At 39.1% G+C, this 26,432-nt stretch overlaps 1 protein-coding gene across 1 annotated transcript in view; it reads left to right on the top strand.

Moving 5' to 3' along the window:
- Positions 1-517: 517 nt before the first annotated feature.
- LOC124272574 (RNA cytosine-C(5)-methyltransferase NSUN2-like) overlaps positions 518-26,432 on the top strand; it is a 39,655-nt gene continuing 13,740 nt past the window's right edge. The window contains exons 1-17 of the mRNA XM_046707782.1: positions 518-751; positions 4,839-4,910; positions 8,203-8,297; positions 8,794-8,899; positions 11,234-11,328; positions 11,827-11,934; positions 12,584-12,689; positions 13,181-13,252; positions 14,140-14,230; positions 16,004-16,143; positions 16,946-17,001; positions 17,598-17,672; positions 17,989-18,119; positions 19,190-19,263; positions 20,149-20,276; positions 22,858-22,952; positions 24,120-24,210. Coding sequence (XP_046563738.1) covers positions 686-751; positions 4,839-4,910; positions 8,203-8,297; positions 8,794-8,899; positions 11,234-11,328; positions 11,827-11,934; positions 12,584-12,689; positions 13,181-13,252; positions 14,140-14,230; positions 16,004-16,143; positions 16,946-17,001; positions 17,598-17,672; positions 17,989-18,119; positions 19,190-19,263; positions 20,149-20,276; positions 22,858-22,952; positions 24,120-24,210 — 1,601 coding nt within the window. The 5' untranslated portion in view covers positions 518-685. The remainder of the gene's footprint in view (positions 752-4,838; positions 4,911-8,202; positions 8,298-8,793; positions 8,900-11,233; positions 11,329-11,826; positions 11,935-12,583; positions 12,690-13,180; positions 13,253-14,139; positions 14,231-16,003; positions 16,144-16,945; positions 17,002-17,597; positions 17,673-17,988; positions 18,120-19,189; positions 19,264-20,148; positions 20,277-22,857; positions 22,953-24,119; positions 24,211-26,432) is intronic.

Below are 26,432 nucleotides of genomic sequence, written 5' to 3'. Positions count from 1 at the left end.
CTAACAAAGAGAGACAGAGTAAAGCTTGATGTCGTCTGTGCAAAAAAAGATCATGTGACATTTCTAACGTTGAAATGGGATAACAACGTACCCAGGTCAGCTGGGGTAATAGCTAGATTTAAACCACACGCGCACAAATCGGCGTGAATGGGAACTAATTGGATTTATTACGTTAACAGCTAATGAATAACCCTTTCGAAAAATGAAAATCACGCCTGCAATGTATTCATTTTAACACAAGATGCACTTACATTACCGTTTCGGAAGGTCTCGTGTTTTCACAAACCCTGAGCGGCCTCTGAAAAACACGTGTGATTTGGGGCGGGTTGCAACTACCGGAAATGTTTACATTCGGGTCTGAAGTAATATAATCCGTTACATACTGCTGTCTTATAATTGAACAAGTACGTGTCCTTCCTTGTCCCTTTGCAGTTTATGACAAATATAAGAGTTAAACATACTTTTCAAAATTAGAATAGTTTTGTAAGACAGAAGTGGCTGTCGATTCAGCGGAGTAATATCGAATACTTCCGGGTTTGAATGCGGCATGTTTGAGTTTTGATGCAGACTTGTTGCACGAGACGTTGTTTGTTTGTTTACTCTTGAAACTGTGAAGACTTGTCAGATAATTTTACCGACAACAAGTAATTTAACTGTACGAGAGGAATACACACGCAACTTCCCAATGGGTCGGTCTAAACGAGGCAGGAAAAGGCAGCATCAAGATTGGCAATCACATAGTCAGACACAGGTTATTTACTGTTCATTATGTTTTCTCGGTAAATCTCACACTGCCGATGTGTTCGTGCTACTTCTTTTTCAGAAAGTTGGAAGTTACGTTTATGTTTTAACCGGAGTCTGTTATGCTAGTCGAGAAAAGTGACCAACAGGCAAATACCGCTCATTTCTTATATGGACTATGCATGAAGAATGATGATAATTTGGGTTCAGGCTAAAACGTCACCACAGCAAAACGGCACCTGGCGAAAAGGGCACCATTTGCACATAACGGAACCTCGACTTGGCGAAAACGGCTACAAATCTTATGGCGAAAACGGCACCAACTAAAATCTTAGGGGGAAAACTAGTTTGTTATAAGATAATCGGATTGCAGAAGGTCTAGATAGTAAATACATCTACTATTATGTCGGAACTCTCAAAATTTAAGAACAAGGATGTATTTCCATGTGAAAACTACTTTATACGGTAACGGCGCATTGAATAACTCAACTATAGTCTGTTTGCAGTGAATATGTACCGATGAATGTCACTTTAAACAAAAAAGTAAATCAAATTAAGAGAAATTAAGTTTGCGAATTCTCATGATTTTACCGTGCCAAATGAACATTTAAATCTCAAAATTTTATTCAACTTAGGATAAAAGTTGTTTAACAAACGATCAATGTTTATTAATGCAAACTTGTTCTCGTCACTATATGGCTGGAATAATGCCGATGTGACGCAAAACCCAACTCAACTCAACTAACAAACGATCATAGATTCAAATGGCTATTATTGGTTTGTATTACAAGGGGGTAAGCGCAGTAGATGGAACAGTGAAACAAAGGCATGTGCGGTACGTTATGAGCGTTAACTTAGACAAGCCCTACTTGTTCTCGGTGTTTCATCAAATGTGCAAACGCCCTTGTAATACAAACCAATAATAACGATTTGAAACTATGATCATTTGTTAAACAACTTTTATCCCAAGTTGAATAAAATTCTGAGATTTGAATGTTCAATTGGCAAGGTAAAATTGTGAAAATTCGCAATCTTAATTTCGCTTTAATTGATTTACTTTTTTATTTAGAGTAAAATTCATCGGTACGTTTTCACTGCAAACAGACTATAATAGTGACATTCTGAACTCATTACACCAGTCATTACTAAAAGTAACCGCTTCCAGTAATTATCAAATCTACGTATATATTCAATGTAAGGCAAGTTTTATATAACTTGATTTTCTGCTGCTGCTCATTTCGTTGCTAGGCATAACCAACACCATATCGAACATATTTATTATTCAATCATTTAAATCTGTTATTTTGTCACAGTATTTTTTCTTTTGTTGTCAAATTATTTCAATTATGTATCCAGCTATTGGAACAATGTACTGGAGTGGCGTCTATATAAGCCACTAGGTTTGTTCGCCTATCCAGGTTTCTTTGATGAAAAAAAGAATGTTTAAATCAAATACATCTACTGTGCCGACAGTGATTGGAAGTGGGCATCCCATAGCTGATGATTGGATTGCAGAATGTTTAGATAGTAAATACATCTACTGTGCTGACAGTGATTGGAAAAGGCATCCCAATTTAGCATGAAAACATCGCAACCTTTGATGTTTTAAGTACATTTACTCAACTGAAATCGCCCAGTGTCAAACTCGGTGTCAAAATGAAATTGTAATTTTGTTACTGTAAAGTGTAGAATAATCTGGGATAAGTTAGTTACCATAATTTGTTTTGATTTTGATTTAAGTTTGTCGGATACAAACACATAACATAGACATGCACGGATTTTGAGAATAAGTTATATGTTGATATAATCTTGCTAATGTTATAATGAAATGAAATAAAACATAAGTCAACGTTATACTTTGTTTTATATATGGTGCCGTTTTAGCCCAGAAATCAGTAGCCGTTTTCGCCAAACAAATTTGGTGCCGTTCTGCTGTGGTGCGGTTTTAGCTATAACTCGATAATTGTATGGATATACAGTGAAGCCTCGTTAATCCGGACGGTTGCGTTTCTCAGCAAATTCGTCCGGATTGCAAATCGTCCGGACTACTGAATCAAGACCCAAGTTCAAAACGACACGAATCTGGATAAAACAAATAAGCATATAATATCATAGCAAAAAGTCTTTCATTGTTGTTTGTGTTCGACTAACCTTCCTCATCGAATTCATCACATCAATAATTTTACCGAGTGGCATCCGAATGTTGACCCGACGTGTCTGATCACGTCCTTCCTCAGCACGGGTGAGGTAATGTCTAACAAGCGATCTATTGTAGTATGCCTTGAATGTCCGAATTATTCCTGCATCCATCAGTTGAATATGAGATGTGGTATTTGGTCACATTTCGCAAAGTTAGCGAAGCACACTTGTGACTTGCAGCGTTGTCGAGAAGCAAAATCACTTTAAGTCCACGTGACCGCACCTGTCTGTCAAAGTACATTAACCAATCACAAAACAGCTCATTTGTCATCCACGCCTTTGTATTGTGGTGTCAATCAAAGTGTAAATGTACAGCATCTTCAGTCGGGAGCTTTTAATGTCTGACTAAAACAACAACCCTTAATAGACATTTCTCAAAAGTTAACAAGAGTTCATCTTGTCAACTCCATGACACTGAGTTTTTATTGTTTATGGCCAGTTAAGTAAACATCGCCGGTGGGTGTTGTTATGGTTCGTGAACACGACTTACAGCATCCGGACTGTGAAGCAATTTACTGTTTATTTTACTGATTGGTTACAGCTACTTACCGTCCGGTTCCGGAAACCGAATTTCCGGATTATCGGGGCAAATTGAATAGGCATAGATTGGTAACAAGCTAAAATCGTCCAGGAGCCGAGACATCCGGATTATCAGAGTCCGGACTAACGGGGCTTCACTGTACAACTTCTTTATTCTGTGAAAGGTGATGTTTCGACAGATTCTAATGTTGTTGTCAAGCAGCTTCTAGAATGCTCATCAAAGAAGACTATTGCAGTATGCATCTCACAATAGTTTCAATAAAAAAACTGAAGAATACCTTGCATGTTCAGAGTCAAGGAGCCGGTTAAGTGCACTGTGTAGTGTGGAAGGGACAAATCTTAGGGTCCTGTTGGCTCATAACAGAAACGCTCATTAGCACATTGGTACATTTGACGTACACATTTAAGACGTCTATGTTCAACTTCAAGTGGCAGCACATTCTACAGATAACTAAAGTGCACAATTTCTATGGGATTAGTTGTAACCCTTTGTTCTCTATGGAACGTGTAATTTGTAAATAATGATTATGGGTACAAATCACAGATTCACCGTGTTTCTTACTGCTTGATTAAATTAGAATCCAGTGTTTATCAATCCCTGGATCGCAGTATAAATATCCTTGGTTGTATGAAACCAATCACTATCACACTGAATGTATCTGTGATATCTTACATTGTTTACTCAGGTGTTTTTCACCTGCTTATGAGGATTCAACACATTTAGATAAACATGTCCTGAAATCATTTTTTTTTATAAATATCCTAAAACACAAAAAAATTATTGTGTTTATTGCACTTACCAACCACTTGATGTCATGGGGGCCCTATGGAGGTGTTCATCACTTTGTATATACACATATCTGTATGGTCATGCACCTCTGTGTTGCACCTGTGAAGTTCCGGGTTCGAAGTGGTCTTCAGTAACCCATGCTTGTCGTAAGAGGCGACTAGCAAGATCATGTGGTCATGCTTGCTGACGTGGTTGACACATGTCATCGTATCCCAACTGCGTAGATCGATGATCATGATGTTGATCACTGATGTGCTATTGATTATAAAGGGGAAAAGTCAAGTCATAAGCATACACCTTTGGTCAGATCACCAGAGCAGAATTCTGGTAGAGTTGAGTAAGCTAGGGGCTTTTTTGGTGGTTGCTTATAAACAATTCTTTGTAACGGTCGGCGTACTGTCCCTTTAAGCTGGCTTGCCTTGATGAAACTGTCAGATCCTAGCACGCAGAACAGTTCTCACTCTTACAGTATGATTTGAAGTAGATCATTTCTTGATGCTCGTTGTGTTTGTTTGCCCGTTCCCAGTAAATTGATTGATCAAACATTGCATTTGTATGTTTGTTGTAGGATTACAGAACACAAGACAGGAACTACAAGTTGCCAGAAAGGAAGAATGAACTCTTTGTGAAGTACTATAAGGTAAGGATGTGGTACCTATGGTGTGTTGATGAACATAACTGGTAGGGGTGGGTATTGCAGAGAATTTTCATATTGCGATATATTGCGATGCGAAAGCATGTATTGCGATATGTATTGCAATATATTGCATGAAGTATTTTAATACAAAAAACTACTTATAATCGAGTTAATTCTTGATTTATAGAGCAAAAACACAACAAAATCACTAGGCTTGATTAAGCTTTAATAACAACTTTTAATCATGATAAAATAAAAATATGAATAATATTTGGCACAAATGAAACAAGGACATGTCCGAAGATTTCCGAGTGTTTCGAAGTTTTCCGAATGCAAGTCAAAATACCGGTTTTCGATCAGCGTATTGCAATACGTATCATTTTCATGTCTGAACCAGTAAATACCGGTAAACCGGTTATATTGCGCAGCTCTAATAACTGGACAGGCCCTACTTCGTATTGTTCCTAATGTGTACGCAAATGGTGGATAACCTGTATCCACCCATGCCTAAGCAACTTCATGACTCATACACAAAGAAACTTATTGGTAGACAATGGCAATATATATGATGTGTTTTTGAGTGTGTGAGTGTGCATGCATGCGCAGTATTGTGAATTTTACAATTTTACTTGTCTATCATCCAGGGGTAGCCTAGTGGATGAAGCATTAGCTAGCCACACTGAAGACCCGGGTTCGATTCCCCACATGGCCACAATGTGTGGAGGCTATTTCTGGTGTCCCCTGCCATATTGCTAAAAGTGGAGTAAAACTAAACTTACTCATTCACTTGCCTATCATCCAGAATTTTACCTGATCTTGTCCTCATAAGTAATAATAGTGCTGAGAAATGTTGAAAAGTCATGAAAAGACATCTGTTAAATTATTTGTTCAAGTTCATGATCATAGTAAGGAGAAAACATGGTAAACGACAAAGACTGATAAAATGCAGTTTTGGACATCAAACATGACAACATTATGAACCATCTAATATACTTCGGTGAAAGATCAAAGGCGCAGACAGTATTTTATCAGACGATAATGTGCACTTTTTGCATTACGTCACAATGTATTGGCGTCACTGCGCCATTCCTGTCTGCCCGGGGCGGTGGGGTAGTCTAGTGGTTAAAGCGTTGGCTCGTCACGCCGAAGACCCGGGTTCGAATCCACACATGGGTAAAATGTGTGAAGCCCATTTCTGGTGTCCCCCGCCGTGATGTTGCTGGAATATTGCTAAAAGCGGCGTTAAACCAAACTCAGTCAGTCTAGTCTGCCCCCTCGTAATCGAACAATTTTTGCATTACGTCACAATGTAAGCGACGTCACGATGCATGTCAGTTGTCATCACCTCGTACAGCCTCCTACAGTAAACTACTCCTTTGCATCCAGTTTCTTGGTTTGCAGTTGCTTCACTCAGCTATTATTACTGGTGGATTCATTACGTTTGTTTTACGACTGTTAAAATGTCTCAATTCGACTCACCAGTTTTCAGTGACACGGTAACGTTCACATTGTTTACATTCCCACAATGATCGAGACATCGATTTCGTAGTTCGCGTTTCATAGTTCCAGGCAAAAGTGATATTCTACTAGGTGAAAATGACAATACCATTTTTATTTTCACCAATATTTACAGTATTTCACCCTTAAGAATATAATAAAGAAGCTATTCGGCTTGTCTCGGAACAACATGAGTTGGTCACGAATGGCTTATTGTAACCAATCGCTCGCGTCCGTTCAGGGCCAATGCGAGCACTCGCGGTTCTGAACACGCCTCAGAATGTACTGGACTAAACTTACGTTGGTAGTAGAAATGTGACGTTCTTATTGCCCCATATGCTTTACGTTAATCACAGATGTAATCAAAATAATTTTAAGTTCGTCATAATCTAGGGAGGCAGACACATCAATAGAACAGCGCAAGAGTTAGCCCCTGTGTGAGGATTCTTAATTTAGGTCAATGACACCGTCGTTTGTTTTCTGCCTTAGATTGATTGTAATTATCCTTAGAATGTATTAAATTTGGCATCTTAGAAAACAAATGCAGTTCGCTCTACAGGGGTTCAAAAATCCCATCGCCCGACGCCCGGGACAGGTCAGTTTTCATTTCGGGCAATCAAATAATGGTATCTTACTTGTCCGTGGGCTACTAGATAATTTCCACTAATGGAACTTGGATTTAATTGGATTTAATTTCATGTCTGCTCAAAATGTAGCTATTACATTTCGCAATGATAATAAAGTAGAGTTATCTTTCTTTGCTATTTATCACTTTTCAATAAATAGTCCAGTAAACATTAACATCAAATATCATGTTGATTTCTTCTTTCATAATTACATCATCATAATTATGTCATAAAATCAGGGCAAGTGGAAAATTAGTCAGGACAAGTTACTTTCTTAAAGTCACTTGCCCTGTGGCAAGTGGCTTTTTAAAATAATTTTGAACCCCTGGCTCTACCACCATGTATAGTGTAATAAAGCACTTTTACGTCCTGAACTATTATAATGTTAAAGCACTCGGACGCAAGTGTCTTCGTGGTTTAACATTATAATAGTTCAGGGCGAAAGTGTGCTTTATTACACTATACATGGTGGTAGAGTGAACCATATTTCTTAATTCTTATAAGTGTTAAGTCAGTGCAAAAGAAGACAAATATGACATATTGACGAAGTGATTTTTAGGACATTTTGAATGATGATCAGATCAGCGTCCCTGAAAATATACCATTCTAAAACTCTTTTCCTACCATTTTTTCCCAAAACATCATAGTATTATGTGATGTTTGCACAGACATTGACTTTCACATAAGTTTAGTATCCCTAAAGAAAGTAAACATAGTTGTACATGTGGTCTCACCTCAGGCAAGTGAGTTTATTCAAAACTGCCTCTGTTCACCCAGCAGAAAATTGGTACCTGGTTGGATAAAGTCATGTGACTATAACCTTCTAGCCCTCAAGAGGCAGTTTGGGCTATCCAGGGTAATAAGAAGCAGATTCTGATTAAGCGCCGCGAGCAATCACTTGGTGTTTGGAAACTGTGCGCTTTAGAAGATGTATTATTATTATACCTTGAAACTTGTAGCTGTCACAGATTGATTGCAAATTGTTTATGATTTGACTTAATTGTTCAATTATTTCAGTGATCCCATGATATGCCCTGCTGCATTTGTTGCAGGGCACACTGACTTGATTTAACAATCAACATTTGTGTGTATCAAGGTATAATTTGTTTAAAATAACCATTTCATAGTATTTCTGCAGTATGGGCTAATCATTAGTGTTACCATGGTTACAGGAACAGAAAATAGTCCCTGAAGGAGAATGGGAGACATTTGAAGAAATTCTAAAAACAGACCTCCCAGTCACTTTTCGTATCACAGGATCCCGAAAGTAAGTATTAATTGTGCCATAATAACACAGTTGTCTGCCATTTTATTGGATGTTGCTGTGGTCGAATGCATAACAACATGAGGTGTCAATAAAAAAAAATTATTTGACAACTTGAATCAGTTGTTAATTTCTCAGTTTCATAAATTAGATTTGACTTGTCTCTTGTGTAAACTCTGCGAACAACATAACAATATGCATGATTTTGAGAAACACAGTAGACAGTTTAAGAACAGATTGGGGTTCACATTAATTGTTAATAGGATTTATAGTATACCGATATACGTGTACACTGGTAATACAGCTCACCTCTGATTGGAGAAGTGAACAATTACTGGACTGCCTGCAGTAATAATTGCCATATTATGTAGACGACATCTGTTTGAGGACTTCTCAGACACTGCCAGGTGACATGCAATCATGCAGTGTTAATCAATGTGATTGGCCTGTGTTGCTAGACAGACTGGGCTGTGATTGGCTACCATGTTGCTTATTCCAGGCAAGCCGGAGAACTCCTCCGGGTGATTAAAGGACAGTACTTTAGCAATCTCGTCAACCAGACCTTAGAGGGTGATATTAAAATCGAACCCCAAGAATCTACCATGGTGAGTATTTTGATTTATCATCCAAAACTGTGTTCCACATGAGATATTGCTTGTGTGAGATCAAATGATATTATTCCTAGGAGATACCGCTTTTGACAGTAGATTTTGTACAATGCCCTGACAATGCTATGACATCATGAACTTGATGATGTCATAATGCTATGACATTGCTGCACTTTAAGTCTTTATGCATTTTGAAACTAAATAAAAAGCTGACGATCTGCTGATACTTATAGTGAATTTATAACAGAACTGTAATATCTAGACATTTTATAGTTTGCCAATGTGAATCATAATTCGCACACACACCCTAGTGTATGTTGTCTGTCTCAATACACTTCACTGGCATGAAAACAATGATTCTGTTGAATGCTACGACAAATGAATAAAAACAAAATGCAAATATTAAAATTAAAACAGATTAAAGTTATAGGAACAATATCAGGCCATTACCTTGTTTGAGGAATGTATCCATCAATATCCACAAAACTGTTCCAAATGATGTGTCTTTTAACAGTTTAATATCACGAAAAAGTGATAAATCTTTTCAGGTATTGGTGTATAGTCTCATTGGTCACCCAAGATAGCACACCTGGCAACTAATTGCATAATGTCCGCCTTTCATTAAAACAGTAATTTAGTTAGCCAATAATGGGCAATCAATCAATGTATTGCCGGTTAATCCTTTGAAAGAAGGGCGTTGTTTTTTACGCTTGAACACCGACCGCGGCAGAGTGTATTCAGTATAGATTAGTAAATCTACATACATAAACACTACCTTTGACAAATCCGGCTGTGTAAGATAAAAGTAATTAATCAATCAGCGTGTTATCGGTTAATCCTTTGATCGATGTTTATAATGTTGAATATTTACTCCAGACACAAGAAATGCCAAATGGGAACCTTTGTCGGGGTAATCTAAGTGTGTTACCACTAATTATACCTGTTATAAATTCATTAACTGACCATCAAGTGAATGATGACAAATAACATGTGTAGGTTTATACCACCTAACACGGGTTACAACAAGGGAGTATTAATTGCTGTATTGCATGTGAAAACTTATGGGCCGACACTGTTTTGAGAATACAAACAGATTTTACATGACATGATTAAATATCGAGGTAAAAAACACAGAAATGGGATCAATTTGGATCAGTCATTATACAAATAGGGCCTAACGACACCAATCAATTGTGACAGAAGCGCGTCTATGAAAACAAGTTGTAACTCAGAAACTAGGCAAAGCAGGAGACAAAATTAAATGCCAGTAGATTGTGAGAACATATAGCTTTCATTTTCCACAACAATTGTCACGATTTCAGGTTTATACAAGCCTGTAAACAAGATAATTTACCCCTAAAATGTAGATGAATTCTGCATTGGCCCTCAAAGCTATTCCTCATATGACGTCACAGAGTCGCGCCGCTCTGATTGGTTGAAATTTCGTTCGTGGTGAGAATTGTGCACTGTTGTCAAAAAGGTCGATTTAAGTCAATTAAAGGTCGAAATGAGTAGTTTTAATGACGGGATTTCATTTATAACGATGCCAGTTAGTGATTTATGTATTTTTACCCCCTAGGGTTTATGTGACCTTTAACATTATAATAGTTCAGGGCGAAAGTGTGCTTTATTACACTATACATGGTGGTAGAGTGAACCATATTTCTTAATTCTTATAAGTGTTAAGTCAAATATGACATATTGACGAAGTGATTTTTAGGACATTTTGAATGATGATCAGATCAGCGTCCCTGAAAATATACCATTCTAAAACTCTTTTCCTACCATTTTTACACAAAACATCATAGTATTATGTGATGTTTGCACAGACATTGACTTTCACATAAGTTTAGTATCCCTAAAGAAAGTAAACAGTTGTACATGTGGTCTCACCTCAGGCAAGTGAGTTAATTCAAAATTGCCTCTGTTCACCCAGCAGAAAATTGGTACCTGGTGGGATAAAGTCATGTGACTATAACCTTCTAGCCCTCAAGAGGCAGTTTGGGTTATCCGGGGTAATAAGAAGCAGATTCTGATTAAGAGCCGCGAGCAATCACTTGGTGTTTGGAAACTGTGCGCTATAGAAGATGTATTATTATTATACCTTGAAACTTGTAGTTGTCACAGATTGATTGCAAATTGTTTATGATTTGACTTAATTGTTCAATTATTTCAGTGATCCCATGATATGCCCTGCTGCATTTGGTGCAGGGCATACTGACTTGATTGAACAATCAACATTTGTGTGTATCAAGGTTTAATTTGTTTAAAATAACCATTTCATAGTATTTCTGCAGTATGGGCTAATCATTAGTGTTACCATGGTTACAGGAACAGAAAATAGTCCCTGAAGGAGAATGGGAGACATTTGAAGAAATTCTAAAAACAGACCTCCCAGTCACTTTTCGTATCACAGGATCCCGAAAGTAAGTATTAATTGTGCCATAATAACACAGTTGTCTGCCTTTTTATTGGATGTTGCTGTGGTCACATGCATAATAACATGAGGTGTCAATAAAAAAAAAAATATTTGACAACTTGAATCAGTTGTTAATTTCTCAGTTTCATAAATTAGATTTGACTTGTCTCTTGTGTAAACTCTTGCGAACAACATAACAATATGCATGATTTTGAGAAACACAGTAGACAGTTTTAGAACAGATTGGGGTTCACATTAATTGTTAATAGGATTTATAGTATACCGATATACTTGTACACTGGTAATACAGCTCACCTCTGATTGGAGAAGTGAACAATTACTGGACTGCCTGCAGTAATAATTGCCATATTATGTAGACGACATCTGTTTGAGGACTTCTCAGACACTGCCAGGTGACATGCAATCATGCAGTGTTAATCAATGTGATTGGCCTGTGTTGCTAGACAGACTGGGCTGTGATTGGCTACCATGTTGCTTATTCCAGGCAAGCCGGAGAACTCCTCCGGGTGATTAAAGGACAGTACTTTAGCAATCTCGTCAACCAGACCTTAGAGGGTGATATTAAAATCGAACCCCCCAAGAATCTACCATGGTGAGTATTTTGATTTATCATCCAAAACTGTGTTCCACATGAGATATTGCTTGTGTGAGATCAAATGATATTATTCCTAGGAGATACCGTTTTGACAGTAGATTTTGTACAATGCCCTGACAATGCTATGACATCATGAACTTGATGATGTCATAATGCTATGACATTGCTGCACTTTAAGTCTAATGGTAGAACCGTGTTCAGAGATGTACATTTATTATTGAAAACTAATGAAGAATGATTACCGATGATAAATAGAATCTCACCCTCGTGTCTACTGATATCAATTATATCAACACTCGTTGATAAAAGTAAAAATATCCTCGGCAAGCCTCGGATATTTGTAACTTATCAACTCGTGTTAATATAATTGATATCAGTAGACACTTGGGTGAGATTCTCTATGTAACTGTTCCAATAATTAGGGTGCTTGTGAGTATTTAATTTTAAAGCATCTTTTGGACATATTTGATATTTGAGAATTTATTTCTATACTTCTCAAGATGTGATTGATTAGACATTTTGAACGGACAGTAAGGTGATGGTATATGCCTGTATACAGATTAAGTGATCTGCATAAATTGTAGATTTACTTTGTTACCTGTAACTCCTGTATAGCACTGAGTTACCTCCCCTGTGTCTCTTCCAGGTACCCAGAGGAGATGGCTTGGCACATCGACATGAGTCGCAAATACATACGTAGTAGCAACGTTATGCAGAAACTGCATGAGTTCCTTATTGCTGAGACAGAGAGTGTGAGATAATTCGGTCACCGACCTCTTCTTTGCATATATCACAACTGCCATGTTAAGCAATAAAGATAACATTTCCGAAAAGTGAGAGTATTCATGATAGTAGCTAGTATTAGCATCAGGCTGATGTTGAACTATTCTCATTCCTTGTTAACTGTGTGCTATGAAGTTTTTTGATGTATCAGTCTAATATCCATGTGTGTGTTTCATTGGCAATGAAATTGTCTCCCAAATCAACTGATCTAATATCGTGGCATGTTATGTAAGTTGAACTCTGTATACATGAACCCCAAGTATCATCTTAAGTGCTCATATAATTCTCTTCTGATTTTAAAACATGGTTACCATGTCCACCACACTGAAATTATGATTATTTACTATTACTATTTATTATTATTGTTATGAACCTGTATAGTGAAGGTCTTGGTGGTATGTTTATGTGAGACCACTGTTTCCATGGCCACGCTGATGTTTGTTGTCTCGGTGTGCTGTAGGGTAACATCAGCCGTCAGGAAGCTGTCAGCATGATTCCTCCACTACTGATGGACATTAAGCCACACCATAAGGTAAACATCACTTCATGTCTCAACAAACTGCACACACTAGTCATATAACATTAATATGAAAAAATGCAATCACTGTGGTTTGATGGGTAGAGAGACTGCCAGGAGAGTAAGAGGTCTGTAGACTGATCCCTGACAGTCAGACCAAAAGACAGGAAGATGGGATAACCTAGTGGTCTGCTCGTCATGCCAAAACTGGGCCCCGTTTCACAAATTTCTCGTAGCGCTACGACTGTCGTAAGTCTTTGTTACAGTATAGGAGTACGAATGCCACAAGAAAAGTTACGAGATCTTAGGCTTACGAGAGCTTTGTGAAACGGGGCCCTGTGTTCAATTCCCCACATTGGGTACAATGTCTAAAACCTTTTTCTGGTGTCCCCAACTGTGATATTACTGGAATATTGCTAACTCGCTCGTACCTAAAGTCCCTGTTGTTACCCTGCATGGCGATGAGTCAGGATGGCTAACTGGTGAGCGGTGTCTGACTGAGGTATCCATGTTACAACTGGGGCAATATTGTAATAGATTTTCATACCAGTTTTATATCTATACCTGTGATCCTGTAGTTATTTTACTGTCCTTCATTGACAGTGTTTTATAATTTGACTATATTATTCCAACTTTATTCATTATTCAAATCCTCGTCACGATATGGCTGCAATATTGCCGATGTGTTTTTAACTCACAACTGGGGCATGGTATCTCAGTGGGCAACCACTGTAAAAGTGGTGCACATATGTATGCTTGCATGTGATTGTGAAAGTTAACTGAAAATTTGACAGAAACCACTGGTAAATCCAAACAGTATTTTGTCTGGCCTTTTCTGGTTTTAAGTCGTCACCTAAGGTGCCTGTGTACAGATTGTGAGTTTCTATTTTTCGTGCCCTTAGATTCTGGACATGTGTGCTGCTCCAGGATCGAAGACGGCTCAGCTGATCGACTATCTCCATTCTGTTGAGGATGAGGACAATCCTATCCCAGGTGTGTGAGCCTCATGTGTAGAGACATTGTGATGGCAGGCTTTGGTCTTACTTCCCAACTAAATTCAATGGAAGGTTAATTGAATTACAATTAAATATTTACCTTCAACAGGGATTGATTTTTTGTTACGTCAACAGTAACTTTATTTGTACATGCAGTTATGATAATCATGATGATAGTTATAAATCATATAGTCCCCCTATAAAGTTTGGTCTTTCTGTCTGTGTTTTAAGCAGTCAATGCAACTGATTTCAATTTTTCAAGATGTAATTTTTGAATTAACCTATATCTGCATTATGATGCTGATTGATAACCTTCTCACATGTTGTCATAGACTATACCAATAGCCATTTTCTTATTTGACATGAGTTACTCAATATATTGCCATAATTTCAGGAATGATTGTCATTTACACAGGGTAAATATATAAAGTGGATCTGCTCAGGTCAGAAGAAGCAAAAGGTTTTCTTTTTGCTTTTTGAAAATTGGGGTTGGAATATGCATTGAGTATTTCACCTTTTGCACTTTTTGCATTAGGTCAGTATAAAAATAATCTTATCTTTTTCTTGTTGCTACTTTTTTATCCCACCGGCATGTAATGCGGTGGGATATAGTCGTCGCCTCGTCCGTCTGTCCGTCCGTCCGTAATCATTTTGTTTCCTGAGCATAACTCAAAGACCGTTCGATATTTTTCAACAAACATTGGTAGATATGTCAAACATAACGTAAGGTGGTGTCTTTTGCTATTTACAGATTATTGTCATTTTTATTTTTCTCGGTTTCCATGGAAACGTTTTGGACTAAGTCTTAAAGAAGGGTGGGCTTCGTTTCCGGAGTATAACTAAAAAAACGTTCCATAGTCTCAACAAGACTTGGTAGATATATCAAACAGAACCTGAAGTGGTGCCTTTTGCTATTTGCAGATTTTTGGCATTTTTATTTTTCCCGGTTTTCATGGAAACGATTTGGACTTAGTCCCAAAAGTGAGGGGTGGGCTTAGTTTCCGGAGCATAACTCAAGAACCATTCAATATTTTTCAACAAGACTTGGTAGATATATCAAACAGAACCTTAAGTGGTGCCTTTTGCTATTTGCAGATTTTAGGCATTTTCATTTTTCCCGGTTTCCATGGAAACGATTCGGAATTAGTCCCAAAAGGAGGGGTGGGTTTCGTTTCCAGAGCACAACTCAAAAACTTCTTAATATTTTTCAGCAAAACTTGGCAGATATGTGAGGCAGATTTTAAAGTGGTGCCTTTTGCTATTTGCAGATTTTTGTCATTTTTATTTTTCTTGGTTTCCATGGAAACGATTCAGACTTAGTCTCAAAAGGGCGGGGTAGGTTTCGTTTCCGGAGCACAACTCAAAAACTTCTTAATATCTTTCAGTAAAACTTGGCAGATATATGAGGCAGATCTTGAAGTGGTGCCTTTGCTATTTGCAGATTTTTGTCATTTATTTTTTTCATGATTTCCATGGAACGATTTGCACTTATTCTAAAATCAAGCTGGACTTTAAGTAACTATCAGATGATTTGTTCTTTCAAAGATGTGGGGGCGGGGATATGTCATCTTCTGATGACTCTTGTTTGTTTTTAAGATTAGAATTTTTAGAGATTCAGATTACACCATGACGGCGCAAGCCCATACACTGCAGTCACCTGATCTGATCGAACTTCTCACAAGGCATACTAGAAGTGTACAGAGTCACGCGTCTCAAAGTCATTATTATCATGATTATGATTATTCAAGTGAAGATTTTTATTTCTTCCCAGAGGGCTTTGTAATAGCCAACGACAAGGACAACAAGCGTTGTTATCTGATGGTCCACCAAGTGAAGAGACTGCAGAGTCCCAACTTCATGATTGTCAACCAGGACGCCACAATCTTCCCCAAGATCAGAATCACTCCACAGGTACCTCCACTTCCTCTCTGTCTTTAAGCCCATTTCTGGTGTCTCCCGCCGTGATATTGCTGGGATTTTGCTAAAATCGGTTTAAAACCCAACTCGCTCACTTCCTCTCTGTCCTTAATCACCTGGAACTACTGTCTGATTCTTCACGGCTCTGTGAAGTTGGTTAGTTCTGGCTTCAATGGCCCCTTGCTAATAGTATCGTTATAAAAGTAATCTTCTGGGTGAGGTCATTATTTGTAATAAGGACTCCTGTAGACAACCCATGTGGCGACATTGGTCAGTCAGATAAGCTGCCGGGAGATCATTGTTTTCTCTTCCTGCCTTTGATATGAGTAATCATCTGTGTAGTTAATATACTGACATTCATTTACACCATGCTCTATTATCCCCTGCCATGAAGTGGGAGGGGAATATTGGTTTGAGCTCTGTCCGTCCGTTCAACCAAGTTTGATATGTTTTCAGGATATGATGCCTTGATGGAGTCTGAAAACTGAAACTGTGTTACAATTTGTTACAGAGTTATGGCCCTTGTCATGCATTTCTGGACTTAGTGCACGGTATCCCCAAAGGGAACAGATTTTCTTCAGTAACTGTTATAGATAGGGAAACTAAATGTGGTATGTGTTTTCAGGACATGAATGTTGTGGTGGAGTTAAAAACAAGAACCAAATAGGAACAGAACACTGGGATATTGATGACCATGTCTTCTTGTTTGACATGAATTTGTAGTAAACCACTGCAATCTGCATTCCTCGCTGGCTGAAATTTATTGGGATTTGAATTTTTGAATATTTTCTTTCAGGATGAAAAACCAGATTTTTTGTATTTTGATCGAATTTTGGCTGATGTCCCATGCACGTGAGTATGAACAAGATGTCAGATCAGTACCCCACTATTGTCTCCCCAGTACCCCAGGCCTACCTCCCAAGTACAACATGCCTGTCTCCCCAGTACCACAGGCCTGTCTCCCCAGTGCCCCAGGCCTGTCTCCCCAGTACCCCAAGCCTGTCTCCCCAGTACCCCAAGCCTGTCCCCCCAGTACCCCGTGCTTGTCCCCCCAGTACCCCATGCCTGTCTCCCAGTACCCCATGCCTGTCCCCAGTACCAATGCCTGTCTCCCCAGTACCCGTGCTTGTCCCCCAGTACCCCATGCTTGTCCCCAGTACCCCATGCCTGTCTCCCCAGTACCCCATGCCCGCCTCCCCCAGTACCCCATGCCCGCCTCCCCAGTACCCCATGCCCGTCTCCCCAGTACCCCATGCTTGTCCCCAGTACCCCATGCCTGTCTCCCCCAGTACCCCATGCCTGTCTCCCCAGTACCCCATGCTTGTCCCCCAGTACCCCATGCCTGTCTCCCACAGTGCCCCAGGCCTGTCTCCCCAGTACATGCTAACATCCAGTGAACATGGCCGGCACCATCCTGGTGATTTTTCAGGGTTTCTTTCTGCTTGTAGGGGTGATGGCACGATGAGGAAAAATCCAGATGTATGGGGCAAGTGGAAGCCGATAAATGGACCGAACCTTCATTTGTAAGTTTATTGCCATGTGGACAGTAATAAATGAAATAATATATGAAACATTGTTACAGGATTTTTGTCAAAGGGATAATTGGATTTGTCATTCTGTTTAAATATACACTTGATGAAAATTAGTTTTTGTTTATGTGTAAATAATCAAAATCTCTAACAAAATTGGATTGTGTTATCCTTAGTCTGTCTCCACAGTATGTTGACTAATATTTTCTTTTAGTGACGATGATATTTGTGTTGACTATTTAACATGTTTTGATTGACAAATTTGACTTGGTATTCTTGTTCAACAAATTTTTATATATGTTTGTCTCAGCTTGCAGGTTAAGATACTGAAGCGAGGTCTGGAGTTGTTGAATGAAGGCGGTCGCCTGGTTTATTCCACATGCTCTTTCAACCCTATCGAAGATGAGGCAGTTGTGGCGGAAATGCTCAGACAGTGTAAAGGTAAAGATCAACATGACGCCAGCAATAGCACAGTGTTGATAATCCTTAGGAGTATTCAATACATGTGTTGATCGTAGTGTTGCTCTACGGTGCCAACCCATCAAGATCTGGCTTAGAATTGGCCTTCAGTAACCCATGCTTGTCGTAAGAGGCGACTAACTGGATTTGGTGTTCAGGCTCGCTTACTTGGTTGACACATGTCATCATATCCCAGTTGTGTAGATCTGCCCTCATGCTGTTGATCACTGGAATGTCATAAAGCTGGAATATTGCTGAGTGCAGCGTTAAACAACAAACAAACAGTACCATGCATGTCATTGTTTAGGACAAGCTTCTCAAGTGCAAATTGAACAGATCTACCTGTCACAGGCCTACGTGGAGGTGTTTATTACATACACAATTTGAATCTGTTTCAAGTTGATAGTTGTCCCCCGCCGCAGCGCGGAACGGGGGACTATGTATTCAGCAGCGTCCGTCCGTCCGTACGTCCCCATTCTTGTTAACGCGATATCTCATGAACTGTTGTACCCAATGTCTTCAAATTTGGTGTCAGCCTACATTGGGGGATTACGCAGACACTAGTCGATTTGCGTGACCTTGACCTTATTTTCAAGGTCACCACGACACTTTGACCACTTTTCTAACTCTTGTTAACGCGATATCTCATGAACTGTTGTACCCAATGTCTTCAAATTTGGTGTCAGCCTACATTGGGGGATTACGCAGACACCAGTCGATTTGCGTGACCTTGACCTTATCTTCAAGGTCACCACAACACTTTGACCACATTTCAAACTTATTTAAATGAGATATCTCATAAAACATTGCACACAATGTTTTCAATTATGTTGACAGCCTACATTGGGTGATTATGCAGACACCAGTCATTTCAGGCATTGTGTGTGTGACCAAAAAAAATACAAAATAGTTAATGTAGATATTCCATTGATTCTTTAGCGGCGGGGGACATTGCCATATCAGTGGCAAACACTTGTTGTGACCAGAAATCTGATGTTTGTGAATTTGCTGTGTCTACCCATGACCTGGTATAGAATGACCTTGTATTTCAGGCTCGGTGGAGCTGGTGGACATCAGTGAGAGTCTCCCTGGCCTCAAGTTTGTGCCTGGGCTGTCCAAGTGGAGGGTATGTACTGCACGGCAGATTATGTGTGTTATTGGAATGCTAAACCTGTAGCTCATGATGAAAAATATCATGATGGTCTTCTTGACTAATCACTGAAGATATCCTGCGATCTGTAGCTGTTGGGTGCCTGTAACATTAAGATATTATTGAGCGCAGGGGTTGGTGGGGTAGCCTAATGGTTTAAGTGTTTGATTCCCCCACCACGTGGGTACAGTGTGTGAAGCCCATTTCTGGTGTCCTTGTGTTATTGCTGGAATATTGCTAAAAGCGGCTTAAAACCCTCCTCACTCGCTTACTCACTCACTTACTGGGGACAGTACCTGGTGCATGCACTGTGCTTTGGAATACCTTCCCAGGGTATGTACGAGACAGCAGATTATGCTGTTACTGCATATCATGGACAACGCTCTTTCCACAGAATATAAACAAAGGATAACCATGAGCATTTTGTGTAGTATTTACACGTGAAGGTCCGGGTTAGAATGAACCTTCAGTAACCCATGCTTGTCGTAAGAGGCGACTTACGGGATCGGGTGGTCAGGCTCGCTGACTTGATTGACACATGTCATCGGTTCCCAGTTGCGCAGATCAATGCTCATGCTGTTGATCACTGTATTGTTTGGTCCAGACTCGATTATTTACAGACCGCCGCCATATAGCTGGAATATTGCTAAGTGTGACGTAAAACTAGACTCACTCACTCACTCACTCACTCACTCACTCATTGTGTAGTATTTGTTTTGTGTAAATATTTTTGTGTTGGATTCTTAACTGGCAATATTGTTTACTATGGTGTTTAGCAAAATTCTTCCTGATGCCTTTTTACCTGTTCTGCTGCATTGAAAACTTTCCAATATCTGAATGACAATGTATCCTACATTTCAGTTGATGTCGATGGAAGGAGAGTGGTTTGATGTGTTTGAGAATGTCCCAAAGAAGTGGTTCGGCACATTCCGCCCCACCATGTTTCCCCCATCAGATGAGGAAGTTGCATGGATGAATCTGAACAGATGGTATGTGTCCTTGAAGCCTTTGTGTTGGTTTGCGATGTATCCAATCTTGCATACATAGAATACAAAAACATGTATTTCATAATAGTGTACTGTTAGCATGTTTATTTGGAACTGGTGGAAACCTACCTTGTCGTAATGTGTCTGATCAAGTGAAATGTCATCTTGAAGCACATTATCCTTATAACAATGCTTGTTGTTAGGGCTGCGCAATATAACCGGTTTACCAGTATTTACCGGTTCAGACATGAAAACGATATTTATTGCGATACGCTGATCGAAAACCGGTATTTTGACATGCATTCAGAAAACTTCGTAACACTCGAAAATCTTCGGATATTTCCGTTTTTGTAATTGTTCTTTTCCCTGTTTCATTAGTGCCAAATGTTACTTACATTTTTATTTTGTCATGATTAAATTTTTATAAAAGGTTAATCAATCATAGTGATTTTGTTGTGTTTTTGCTTTATAATCAAGCATTAACTCGATTATAAGTAGTTTTTGTTAAAAAAATAATCCTTGCAATATATTGCAATACATATCGCAATATATGCTTCCGCATCGCAATATATCGCAATATGAAAATTCTTTGCAATACCCACCCCTACTTGTTGTAAGACTTGACTAAACTGGATCAGCTCAGTTTTGTGACTGAGCTGTCATTCTGCTCCAATGGTGCAGATCATTGTACATGCTTTCAGTGACTAATTTCTACAGACTCAACTATTTTCAATTCCCTGATGTTTAAGTAAGAAGTTGCTATGAGACATTGTAGCGTAAGATGACATCAGAGATAAGTTAAAGACAAAATCCCAGCTATGAGTGGATCAATTTACAAAGATCTCATGGGCTGATGTATAATAATTTTGCAATAATTCAGTGGAGGTTCTTGACATATTGCTGAATTATTTGCCTGTCTGAAAAATATTTGTGACTCATTTCAAATGATAATTTCACAAAACCTTATTAAATATATTAGATCCAATCTAATAGTGAAAACGTATTGTTAGTATGCTTTCATGTAATGACAAGTTTGCGGGTAATGATGTCAAAGCACTTCCACTCATTATTCTGCATAATACGGGGCAGTGGGGTAGCCTAGTGGTTAAAGCGTTCTCTCGTCATTCCAAAGACCCGGGTATGATTCCCCACATAGGTACAATGTGTGAAGCCCATTCCTGGTGCCCTTTGCATGATACTGCTGGAAAATTGCTGAAGGTGGTGTAAAACCTCGCTCGCTCACTCACTCACTCTTCATGACACACATTGTTTTTGGAGTATTATGTAACTAGTGTTGGGAATTGGTGTAAATATGTAAATCATTGGTTAGCGTCACTTATCAAATTTTCCTGGTTATGTTTGTTAATGCACAAAATATAAAGAAAAAACATGTAGTTCTATGTTTTTTCGCGAAAATTGCACAAAATGCAATTGCAAATTCCACATCTTTAAAGGATGACTAGTGTGTTAGGAACATACATTTCCTGGAGTTGTTGAGATAAATTTAATCATGACTTGGAACAAGCTTGTAGTGCTTATGCAATGTAGAGACAAAATCAAACTTTTGAAAAATATTGTTATTGCAAACAAGTGTTCCAAATTGTTTGTGTTCGATTATGAGAAAACATGATTGATTGCTTCGACGTTTTGTCATTGCGACCAATCTTTGATTATTTAAATTAATTGGGGGGCAGTGGGGTAGCCTAGTGGTTAAAGCGTTGGCTCGTCACGCCGAAGGCCCGGGTTCGATTCCCCACATGGGCACAATGTGTTAAGCCCATTTCTGGTGTCCCCCGCCGTGATATTGCTGGAATATTGCTAAAAGCGGCGTAAAACTAAACTCAGTCAGTTAGTCAGTTCAATTAATTGGACCACCACTATATGTAACGTGTAGCTCATGGTGAAACATATAACGATGGTCTTCTGAACTGATCACTGAAGATACCCTGTGACCTGAAGCTGTGGGGTGCATGTAACATTAAGGTATCATTGAGCACAGTATCTGGTGTATGCACTGTGCTTATAGTGGAGTTAAAACTTTAGGTCTAACAAATTTTGATTTGCGAATCTGCTGACCTAAGAAGATGTTTAAGATTGAATACAATATATCAACATGGTGGTTATCAGTTTATCATCACCATAGTAATACTACATTGTGCTGGAGGTTACAGTCCGAAGCTGGGCACACCACACTTGATCGATGCATGACAGAAGCTAAACAGGTGACATTGGTTTTATAATCATTTATCACTACGACCTGGACTTGTTTACTTACAGTTTCACTTCTGTGAAAAGGACTCATGAAGATGTGGGTTAGAAATGATAGAATTGATCTTCAGGAACCCGTGCTTGTTGTAAGGGGTGATAAACGGGATTTGGAGGTCAGGTTCGCTGACTCGGTTGACATTCGTCAACATATCCCAATTGTTTACAGACCACACAGCCATATAGCTGGAGTGCAGCGGTAAACAACAAACAACAAACCAACCACCCAACTTCTGTGAAAAACCTCGAAAGTATTCTTCCCCTTCTAGACTACACAGTTCCAGGGTGGTATCTATGGTATGTGTTTGTATTGTTGCAGTATGCGTGTGTTGCCACATCATCAGAACACAGGGGGCTTCTTCATCTGTGCCCTCACAAAGGTGACCAACCTACCATGGACAAAAGAAAGGAAACGTAAGTCCTTTAGTGGTGGATTTTTAATTTCTTAAAACTCAAAGGTGTGATTCTTTTGAAGGTGTTTTATTTATTGTCACATCAAGCTTAAAATTATTTCCTGTAAAACTGAAAATAATATTGTATGCTTCGCTCTAGGGATGAAATTTCAGTTTACTACTTTTCTTTTTTTCACACTAAATAAGCAATGGAAGTAATTTGGTTGAAATTCATATGGATCATTTCATTGCAGCAGGGGGCGGAGGGGTAGCCTATTGATTAAAGCGTTAGCTCGTCACGCGAAGACCTGGGTTCGATTCCTCACATGGGCACAATGTGTGAAGCCCATTTCTGGTGTCCCCCCGCCGTGGTATTGCTGGAATATTGCTCAAAGCGTCGTAAAACCATCGTAAAACCATACTCACTCACTCCCTCACTAGCCTCCGTGGTGTAGTGGTTAGAGTGTCCGCCCAGAGAGCGGAAGGTCGTGGGTTCGATGCCCGACCACGTCATACCAAAAGACATTAAAATATGGTAATCGTTGGTCCCTGTCTGGCGCTCGGCATTAATGGGTACAACAAGGACTGGTCGGCTTGGAGTCAGTATAATGTGTCTGAGTGGGGTATTCATGCTTCACTGCGGCCTGGTATCTCAGTGGGCTAGCACTATAAAACCAGCTTCAGTCTGGGCTAGTACAAGCAGTCGCACATACACATACACACACATACACGTCGTCATATGAGCAAAATATTCTCAAGCACGACGTTAAACCCAATTTCACCACACCTCACTAGCGTCCGCCCAGAGAGCGGAAGGTCGTGGGTTCGATCCCTGACCGCGTCATACCAAAAGACATTAAAATATGGTACTTGTTGGTCCCTGCCTGGCGTTCGTCATTAATGGGTACAACAAGGACTGGTCGGCTTGGAGTCAGTATAATGTGCCTGAGTGGGGTATTCATGCTTCACTGCGGCATGGTGTCTCAGTGGGCTAGCACTATAAAACCAGCTTAAATCTGGGCTAGTACAAGCAGCCGCACCTACACATACACTCGCATGCAAGTCGTCATATGAGCGAAATATTCTCCTGCGCGATGTTAAACCCAATTTCACCTCACCTCCCTCGCTTACTCACACAGTCATTGAACCACATTTCACCTCACCTCCCTCGCTTACTCACTCATTGCAGCAGTCGAACAAGCTGAAGGAACACAGAGTTCTGATCAGGAGTCAACGCCATCAGAATCAGACGTTTCATCTGTCGAGAGGAACCCTGATGGGTAGGTAACGTTTGTTCTGAGTAGCATGCGACTTTGTTTGATTTTGGAGCGTTATGGACAAGAGCTACTCTTCCAGCTAGAGTTATCCTTATGGCTTATAATAGTGACGTACAATGTCTCTGGTAGGTGGCATGTAAGGGAGTTTAATGGGCTAAAGGATGTTCAGCTTGTAAAATCCTGCACACCAGCTAGTGCTATGTGTAATTAATTGATGATAGTGAATTACAAAGACTTAGTTTCAATCTTGACATAACCGGGTTGTCACTGGATTGTTTGGTCCAGACTCCATGGCTTATAATAGTGACATACAATGTCTCCGGTAGGTGGTGTGTAAGGGAGTTTAAAGGGCAAGTGTACACGAAAATTAACCTTTTTGTCTTGCACTTTTTCATCATAAAAAGTGTTTATCAAGTTGTTTTATATCCAAACCCGTACATATATCAGAAATAACTAATTTATTATTTGCATTATATCAATTCATATTTTCAATATTTACCAAGAGTTCTTTGTCCACAATAAACACACCATGGCTTATGTCCCTTGGAAATGACGTCATTGGTGCCCAAACGATAAACGAATGACGTCGTCAGACCTTATTAGACCTATTTCACGTGGTGCAGGTAAAGGTGTGGTTCTTGTGTCTCGATGCGCAGGCTACTGTTTTAATCCACCTGTTGCTTGGCCGACAGCTGACTATGTGGTCAGTTCTACACTGTAATGATGTTGCTGTTTGAAAAAACGTAAACATGTACATTGTACTAAAAGTGTTACCATGTAACCAAATTGTAAAACATATTTAACCTGAGTCGGTCGCCTTTCCAACAGTGTCTTTTTTCATGAAAACGTATATGCACTACATCTAGCTTGCCATCGGTGAATGTGCCGGCATTCTACGTTTGTTACTAAAGTTCTTACGTAAATCGTACGATATGTCCCTCCTCTTCCACCTTCACTTTGATATCGGTAGTACATATCCAAATACATCACGCAGATAAATGCAATTTGTAGTTTTGAACACTGTTTGAAATTCGTTTTCTATGATATCATCCGCTCATTATGCATAAAATGTACTGAAAATTACATGCATCGTAAATCTCGCCAGTTTTGACGCATTACTAAATCACCATTCACTGCGTTTTGCGTGATTTATGGTATGTCTTAATCCAAATGTCAAATTTTACTGGGAGAATTGAATTTAAAAGAAAAAGACGTGATCATTGTGATCAGCGGTAGTTTTGTTGTTGTATGATCGAATCACCAATGCTCGTTCTGAAACATTATCGATGAACCGAGAATCGCTGAGAATATTTTGGAAAATACGCAAACGTCAAAGTGAATTTTCAGCTATATTACATAGTGTTTATAAAATCACGTCACGTGTATGTCGGTTATGTTTCGTCCATAAAATCAATTGTAGAAATTCAACACCATCTTCCTTACATGAATCCCTGAATTCCTCATACAGTTCAAAATAAACTGACAAATGGACTCTGTCACCAATACGAAGTGTTTCAGTGAAATCTAACGAAATATATGGAGGATATAAGATGCCGCGCTGTGAAAGAATACTTGTTTGAAATGTATACAAAGCCAATCTCAGATTTTACACTGTGTATCCGTTTGCCTACTTGCTGCACACAATTACTCATTAGTTTTAGAACATGCATGGGAAAGGTATCGTAGCAAGCAATAGTTAAATAAAACAGGTGTTTTATTTTCTAGATTCGTCACAACATACAATAGTTTTTGAAAGCATGACGCCATAACAGACACAAACTCACGCACAACTTCTCTTAATTTCTGACTATTTCCCTTGGTCACAATGAAAACAAAAAGAAAATAACAACCAGCAGACTGACAGAATTTTCGGACTACATACATGTCACATTTATGCATATACATTGCTTGAAACAACGAAAATTTCCTTCGAAAACTCCGGCGTACTCGTGTCAGTAAACACGACATTTTGAAAAAGTCGCTTCCCGATAGTGATGTCATACAGACGTCAACATTGTTATACATATTTGGTATTTTCATTGAGGCGAGGTTATGAATGAAAATACACACGATCAATCCGTCCTGCTGCTTACATTTTCTGTTCTTATGCTTCTTCGTATTTTCACAAACTTTTTTCACGTGATTAATATCAGTAGTATTATCTTTTGACTTGGGACTAGACAGGAGACCAGTTTAAAATCAAGTGGCACCAATTACGTCATAAT

Source organism: Haliotis rubra, unplaced genomic scaffold (genome assembly GCF_003918875.1).
Source record: "Haliotis rubra isolate DU_JTF1 unplaced genomic scaffold, ASM391887v1 Scf103, whole genome shotgun sequence".
In the NCBI taxonomy this organism is placed as follows: Eukaryota; Metazoa; Mollusca; class Gastropoda; order Lepetellida; family Haliotidae; genus Haliotis; species Haliotis rubra.
The sequence above is the reverse complement of the archived record's forward strand: the minus strand, read 5'-3'. Positions and strand labels throughout refer to the sequence as shown.